Source organism: Hordeum vulgare, chromosome 5H (assembly GCF_904849725.1).
Source record: "Hordeum vulgare subsp. vulgare chromosome 5H, MorexV3_pseudomolecules_assembly, whole genome shotgun sequence".
NCBI classification, from domain to species: Eukaryota; Viridiplantae; Streptophyta; class Magnoliopsida; order Poales; family Poaceae; genus Hordeum; species Hordeum vulgare.
Genome location: NC_058522.1, coordinates 553,111,201 through 553,118,933, shown reverse-complemented (window position 1 = coordinate 553,118,933; position 7,733 = coordinate 553,111,201). Strand labels below are relative to the sequence as shown.

At 44.1% G+C, this 7,733-nt stretch overlaps 1 protein-coding gene and 1 pseudogene across 3 annotated transcripts; one reads left to right on the top strand and one right to left on the bottom strand.

Annotated features, from left to right (window-relative positions):
- Positions 1–233: 233 nt before the first annotated feature.
- LOC123452833 lies at positions 234–3,440 on the bottom strand (annotated as a pseudogene). Its single transcript, XR_006632662.1, has 5 exons — positions 3,338–3,440; positions 3,104–3,257; positions 2,862–2,984; positions 2,672–2,756; positions 234–689 (listed from the first exon to the last, which is right to left on the bottom strand). The product of XR_006632662.1 is annotated as an uncharacterized LOC123452833 (transcript).
- Positions 3,441–3,691: 251 nt separating this feature from the next.
- On the top strand, positions 3,692–5,922 carry LOC123452832 (60S ribosomal protein L7-3-like). Of its 2 annotated transcripts, XM_045129556.1 has the most exons (7): positions 3,692–3,763; positions 3,852–4,031; positions 4,625–4,722; positions 4,821–4,878; positions 4,991–5,070; positions 5,329–5,431; positions 5,526–5,922. In XM_045129556.1, the coding sequence occupies exons 2-7, from the start codon at positions 3,852–3,854 to the stop codon at positions 5,739–5,741; spliced, it is 735 nt and encodes a 244-aa protein (XP_044985491.1). In that variant the 5' UTR covers positions 3,692–3,763; the 3' UTR covers positions 5,742–5,922. The 2 variants fall into 2 exon arrangements, with proteins under 2 accessions (XP_044985491.1, XP_044985490.1); XM_045129555.1 differs by lacking the exon at positions 3,692–3,763 and having other exon boundaries at positions 3,843–4,031.
- The last annotated feature ends 1,811 nt before the right edge of the window (positions 5,923–7,733 follow it).

The following is a 7,733-nucleotide window of genomic DNA, read 5'->3' as shown; positions in this document are numbered from 1 at the left end:
CCTCAATTTTGATAAGGCAGTTAACTGAACATGGATGATGCATATCCATCTGGTTATTCTGTCGCGTGCCCATCAAATCACAGTGTGAACTACTACTGACCTCCGCCAAAAGTTGTGGTGATGCGAGACCCGTAACCAGTGTCGCGTTTCAATCACAAACAACAGGAATAAAATGGGCACGGGAAGAGTCAGAATCTGAAATTCATGGGGAATATGTGGTCCATTCTCTCGAGTGGTGCAACTGGCAAATCATTCATTCAATAAAACGACATTTCGATTCATTGATGAGGCAACCGCACAGGATCGAGCGGCATATCTTGCATTAAACACTAGGGCAAAGTCACCATCAGTCATCAGATGCTTGTACAACTGCCTCCGGAAGAGGGCAAAAAGGAAGGAAAGAAGAAAGGGCACAATACATGTACACTAGGCTGCTACTATGCAAAATTGAACTGAACTGAACTGAACTTAGTTGTTTGACAGCCAAAGCTGAAGATTCATACAGCGTGTTCTGGTTGATCACGAGAGCTTGGCCGCATCGGCGTCGCTCGACTTTGCAGCTTCGTAGTTGAGTAGCTTGTGGATCGGGAGGAAATATGGTGCCAGTGATGCCAACACAAGGCAAATCACTGCTGCAATTCCAACCCACCAGGCAAAGCGAGGGATCCCCAGCAAAAGCTCATCACACACTGCAGAGCAAGGGAAATCATAAGGAACAATTTGGATGGGAAACGTTATTTAGGTGCTCAAAGCAGCATCAGAAGGTTGGGCAGTGAAAATCAGGGGCAATGGAAGGGGCAACTAAATGCAACTGATTTCACATAATCAGAATCGTGAATCCAATTATTTCAAAGGAAGCTCTGTGAGCTATTTGTTTCAGTAATTTCCTTGATATGGTGACGACAACAATTATACTCCCTCCGTCCCAAAATTCTTGTCTTAGGTTTGTCTACAAATGGATGTATCAAAATACTAAAATATGACTAGATACATTCATATCTAGACAAATCTAAGACAAGTATTTTGGGACGGAGGGAGTAGTTTGTAATAAAAATGAATGACTAAGTGCCTATAACAACCATTGGTGCACCAGACAGGGTTGTGCCTACCTATTGTTGCTAACAGATGGTCTTGGAGTATCTATGCTTCCCTTTATTACTGCTTTGCAGATATGAAAGTTTACTGATCATAGTTATTGATGCCCGTGTGCACTGTACAGTAATACCATTGTGCTTACCCAAGTACCCTAATTCACATGACCTTGGAAAAACCAAGCTTGCTTGTGTGTAAAAGTTCACTAGTAACCTTCAAATAATGTCTGTGTATAGTACTACTGTGCAAGAATACGCCTCAGATATTTTAGAGTCAGTACAACTTTACAAATGCACGGACCTCTACCAGGCCAACTTTCTCAAGATCATTTTTGTATTTTAATCTACAGCCAATGATATAGCATTCTCCAATCTGAACACAGGTTCAGCTGTCCTCTTTCTTATAGCAAAAGGGAGCAAAATCATTTGGTATGATCATGTACAATTCAAGCAGAATGGGACCAACATATATAAAAAACATTAGGCTCCAAGTACTAAATGAACAAGTAATGGCAGGCAAACACATCATAAATCAGAAACCACAGATCTCTATTAGGTCAATTTTCTTAACGTAACTTTTGAATTTTGATCTACAGCCAATAAAATACCATTCTTCAGTTGGACACAAGTTCAGATGTAATCTTTCTTACAGCGAAAGGGGGCAAGTTCATTAGCTATGATGCGTACGAGTGAAGCAGAACTTTGTACAATTGTACTAATGCAAGTCAGATGTTATAAGATTCATGAAGGTAGTGTCAATGGGAACAAATTTATTATAGTTAAGACCGGAAGACACAACAGAAATGCTTCGCTGTTAAATGGGAATATCAAACATTCATACTAAACTGAACTTACTAGAGCAGCGCACAGTTCACTACCATTTTTGTTCAAAAGGGTACGGTTGCCATGCAAAGTGCATAATGACCTATAGATTGCATATGAAGAGAGAGTGAATAGCAAAACAGAATGGATGATCCACTGGCAACTATACTAAACTGAACTTACTAGAACAGCGCACAGTTCACTACCATTTTTGTTCGAAAAGGATACGGTTGTCATGCAAAGTGCATACTGACCTATAGATTGCATATGAAGAGAGAGTGAATAGCAAAAACAGAATGGAGGATCCACTAGCAACTTTAGCCTCATAGGTTAGTGAATAATGTTTTAGTTTTCCTTGAAATGGTAACTTTAGGTAGGCAGCTTATGTCGATACGTCTAGAAGTTCTGGCTGCAGATTATCGCCTTCACCAATACAGGTTATCACATAAATAAGTATTTTAGGCTAACTAGTCCAGGTTAGTAAGTTATTTTGTTGCATGGAATAATGTTCTGCAAATTTTAAGACCTTTAAATAAACTGGGAAATGATATTATTGACCACTACTCAGTAAGCAATCAAGGTTTGAATTACATAATGTTGTTCAAAGCATAGATTCCTTCTATGGTATGGCGCAGAATGAGTGAATGACCAAACTACAAACACTAGAACTAGTCCAGCATACAATGCGTATTGGCTAGTAAGTTTTTAATATCACAAAGGAAAATTGAAATGTAAAGAGACAGTACGAGCTAGCATACCAATGTTGAACAAGGCAAGCTCTCTCTCCTGCACATTTGGCTTCGCAACCACACCCTCCGGCTCCACCGTGACAAGAACATACACCTAGATTCAATCACAAACAGCCACTATAAATTACCCCATCAAAGCGCGCCATTCGGATTGTGCAGCCAAGCAACAAATCCAGCTAAGAAGCCACTGAACACCAACCGGCTTGGTGCTCTCAGCCTGGAAAATGATCTTCTCCGTGTTGAGCAGCCTCCTGTTCTTGCTCCCCTGGTCCTCCACAGCACCAGGATCGGTCACGAGCCGAATCGAGAAGCTCGACGGTATCTGCAACCACATCCAGAAGCAAGGCCTTGAATAACAAGAGGATGCCATGGATTCATTGCTGAAAGAAATGTTCCTGGTGTTTTGACAGCCAAGTGTGAAGGGTGAGAATGAGATCGTACGGAGGCCGGGTAGGAGATCTTGACTTCGTACCACGCGGGCGGGCGCAGCCCGGCGAGCCTGTAGACCCTCCGGCCGTGGCGGAGCGGCATCGTCTCGCCCACCAGCTCATCGCCGACGCTGAGGGCCCTCGCCGACTCCTCCGCCTCCAGGCTGCTGCGGGGGGAACGCACGGGGGAGCTGTCGGCGAAGAGTACCAGGAAGAGGCGCGGATGGAGACAGTTAGAGTGGCGCACCTGCGCGCGGAGGAGAGCAGGAGGAGGACGATCAGGAGTACACGCTGCGGCGGCATGGCGAGCAGAGCGCCGACGGCGGCGATGGCATCCGCGCGGGCTCCCTCCGGCGAAACGTCGACGGCGTCGCCGAAGCAGTTGCAACTTTTTTTTTTTTGAGGCAAATGGCTTCCTGAGAGGTTCAGATGGGCCTGAACGAACGATTCGTAAAGCGGGCCGAAAGCGAGTGTCACGGTCCATCAAAATGTGTGGGCCGTTTGGGCCATTTGGTGGCCGGGTTAGCCCATGCAGACGCCACCCTTCCGAAACCCTAGCCCCCAAACCCCAGCTACATAAGCCGCTCCCTCCGCCCGCCGCCGCCTCCTCTAGCCTCCAGCCTCTCTCTCTCTCTCTCTCGCCTCCTCCTCCCTCTGCTGGAAGCTCGTCGAGGTAAGCGCACGCCCTCCCGATCCAACCAGCCGCGGCGAACGCATTTGCGCCCGCAGCTCGCACGGATCTGACCGTGCAGATGTCGCAGATGTCGTCCGAGGCGGCGAAGGTGGTGGTGCCGGAGTCGGTGCTCCTCAAGAGGAAGCGGGAGGAGCTCTGGGCCGCCGAGAAGAAGACCAAGGCCGTCGAGGAGAAGAAGAAGTCGACGGAGAACCGCAAGGTCATCTTCGCCCGCGCCAAGCAGTACGCCGAGGAGTACGATGCACAGGTCAGATCGCCGCTCCCCGCTCCCCGCTCCATCCCTTGCCCCTTTAGCGGTCGTTTGCTCATGCGTTCGTGGTTAGATTTTAGCGCGAGAAGATGCGTTGTGCCGGATCTGTCATGGATTCGTTTGTTTGTGGTGGATTTCGGATTGTGCTCGACGTGTTTTCTGCTAATACTTGATCGTCATACACTTGCATAGATGTAAACATTCGCTCTCAGTGATGCCGCAGTAACCTAGAAATGCCATTCAGTTCGTAGTTCGTGGCAATTCTGTTGTGTGTTGATGATGTATGTGCATGTCCCTTGCCATTGTCTGTATATATAATGACCTAGGCCAGATTTGAATGGTTTTGCAGCAAAATGAAATCAAACCTGAACCATTTAAAGGTGATTTAGGCGTTGTATTACTGTGTTGAATATAACTGTTGGGTTTAAGTTGTTGCAAGATTCATTCTAATTTCTTGCCCGGCCGGTATCATTGGAATGTTACCTTCTCCTTTCTGCTTGATGGAACCTTTAGTTGTGCTTCTAATAAAGTTTTCTGCTAATGGCTTAACTTTGGGAAATATATGTACTTAATGCTGGTTTTGCTTGCAGGACAAGGAGTTGGTTCAGCTTAAGCGTGAGGCCCGGATGAAGGGTGGGTTCTATGTCAGTCCTGAGGCTAAGTTGCTGTTTGTTGTCCGAATCAGAGGGTAACTCGCACCACCTTGCCTCCCTGTATGTCATTGTATGTGTGTTGTGGTCATTTCTGGCTTAAGTTGACATAATTTTTGTTAATGTCTGGCTGCAGTATCAATGCCATGCACCCAAAAACCAAGAAGATCCTCCAGCTTTTGCGTTTGAGACAGGTGGGTTGGCCAATTTGTTGATTGTGTCAAGTTTGAACTTGATTCATGCGGCCATCTCTTGTTTGGATTGATTGCTACATGTGTTCATTGTGCCAATTGTTTGATTGTGCAGATATTCAATGGAGTGTTCCTCAAGGTTAACAAGGCCACCATCAACATGCTCCGCAGGGTCGAGCCATATGTTGCATATGGGTATGTTACAAGTGTTCAATTTTTACTTGATACATGCCTTGAACATTTGATGATTGTAATTGCTGTTATCATTATCCAACTTGTCTTGCTTGAACAACTTTACAATGTGTGTAACACCATGTTAGAGCTTTTGACTGTTATGTTTTTATCCACTCCTGGAGGCTGGAAATTTGTAACTTCATGAGTACTTAGTACAGTGACTTCATGAGTACTTAGTATCTGTTTGTAGCTAAACGTATAGAATCATCATCTTTGTAGGTACCCGAACCTGAAGAGCGTGAGGGAGTTGATCTACAAGAGGGGTTATGGAAAGCTCAACAAGCAAAGGATTCCTCTGACTAACAACAAGGTCATCGAGGAGGTGAGCATTCCATTGCCCAACATATGGATCTCTACTTTGCATCTCCAAATGCTACCTGGGTTGATCCTGACCATTTTGTTGTCTTATTAACCAGGGTCTTGGAAAGCACAACATCATCTGCATTGAAGACGTTGTCCATGAGATCTTGACGGTTGGCCCTCACTTCAAGGAGGCCAACAACTTCCTGTGGCCATTCAAGCTCAAGGCGCCGCTGGGAGGCCTCAAGAAGAAGAGGAACCACTACGTCGAGGGTGGTGACGCCGGCAACCGTGAGGACTACATCAACCAGCTCGTCAGGAGGATGAACTAGGTTGATTGATCGATGGCGCCTTGTGTTTGGAAGATGTTTTGTTTGTTAAGCCCGCTTTACATTAGGAAGTGGATGGTGGATGCAGTTTTGATATTTCGGAACCATGATGCATGTTTGGAAGAATCTGACTCTGTATGTGGATGTTATGAGACGTATTTAATCTCCTCCTATGTTCTGAGAATACGTTTCTCGTTGTTGTCAGCCTAGTATGGCTGCCTTTGCTATGTCGCGGTTTTTGTTATTTCTTGTGAGCATAGTGTATTTCGAGTGATTCAGCTCAATACTTATCACTGGACGGGGCGCATAAATAGATTGATTTAGGAAGTGCTACCTCCGTTCCTAAATGCTCCCTTCGTCCCAAATTCTTGTCTAAGACAGAATTTTGGCACGGAGGAGTGTAGATACATTCATTTTTGTGACAAATAGGAGTATTTAGCTATGAAGGGAGGTACACACCCAGGGTCGGATGAACCAACAACATCCAGGCAGTGGGAAAATGACAGCCTCCACATGATTCATGCTTCCACCAATAATAAATGTCCATGTTCCATAGAAGAAGTAATAAAAAAAATGTCCATGTGGTAGCTATATACCTAATGAGAGATTGATGTAGCATGTGCATGTTCACAGTGGTAACAGTACATGTATGCTATGGAGACTATATATGATGCATCATCGAGCACTTGACTCGTCATCCCCATTGAAATCCTCTAAAAAACTAGGATGATCAGTTGGCTAGTAGGTCAAACAACAACCAACCAATGAGCATAATCGGATTAGGAGGTATGGGAAAATACATTCAATCTTTGTGTTGCGTGATGCCAGCAAAGGCACCTTCTCTTACGCACAACAAAATGCACTATGAATGTCTTCGACGGAAATGCTGCTACACATACTATCATTCTGAACATCTATGACCAGTTGATCAGAATCGCTTTCTTGGTGACGTGATGTATATTCGTAAATCGCGCGATCATTGTTGATGTATGTTCCTGAGTCGACTCCTATCTGTACCGGCGTCTGTTCGTTGTCAACGAAACACCATCGAATTTCGGCAACGATTGGTTGATATGTGTTTTCTTTTATTATAAAAATATTATAAATAACGTAAACATGTAACGGAGCCTGATTACTAATCCGAATAATAATTTTATTTTTACTAATCTGAATATTTTTTTCCTCTATTTTTTTTAAAAAAATTAGCTCTCGCGCATAAAAGACTTCAATGATCCATGATTCTGGAATTTCGTACCCTGGTGTTTGCAATAACAACAAACTAATGAGCAGATGTTTTGTTTATCTAATCAGTATGTAGAACTAGAGTTACAAACACTAGCTGGTCGATAGTTATAGGAGCATTATATTAGTAGGCAGAATTGAAGTTTTGATCTTACGCCAAGCATGACAGATCGAAAGAAGGCAAAAAAGTCCAAGTATGAAATTATCTAGAATGTTCTTGCTTGGAAGCTACGGTGGACTTCAGTTCTGTAGATTAACTAGGTTGATTGATTGATGATCCAGCGTGTTTGGAAGACGTTTTGTTTGTTAAGCCTACTTTACATTAGGATGTGGATGCTGGATGCAGTTTTTATATTTCGGAATCATGACGCATGTTTGGAAGAATCTAACTCTGTATGTGGAGGTTTTTGAGACCAGTTTAATGCATGCCTCCTCCTATGTGCCGCCTATACGTTTCTCGTTGCTGTCAACCTGTACTTCATGTGGGATTTGTAATTTTTTCTTCTAACATGTATTTCTGCATAATTATTCTGTTGTTTATGCCCACATATTTTTCTGATTCGGCTTGCATTCAGCTGGAAATTCCCATCGCCCCGCGGACAAACAAACAACAACCACTGTCAGTAGGGATTGCAGATGAAAGATAGAAACGTCAGAAAGGAAAATGAGAGCACCTTCCACCATTCATAACTGTCCATGCATTAACAATGACTGACCAACCATCGGCTGAATGCATTTGGAATAGCATGTCCA

Bases quoted from the DNA above. Each gene is read 5' to 3' on its own strand.
- LOC123452832 (XM_045129555.1), top strand. From the start codon at position 3,843: ATGTCGCAGATGTCGTCCGAGGCGGCGAAGGTGGTGGTGCCGGAGTCG. The intron at 4,879-4,990 runs GTGGGTTGGCCA...TTGATTGTGCAG, and splicing joins AGCTTTTGCGTTTGAGACAG to ATATTCAATGGAGTGTTCCT. The intron at 5,432-5,525 runs GTGAGCATTCCA...CTTATTAACCAG, and splicing joins ACAACAAGGTCATCGAGGAG to GGTCTTGGAAAGCACAACAT.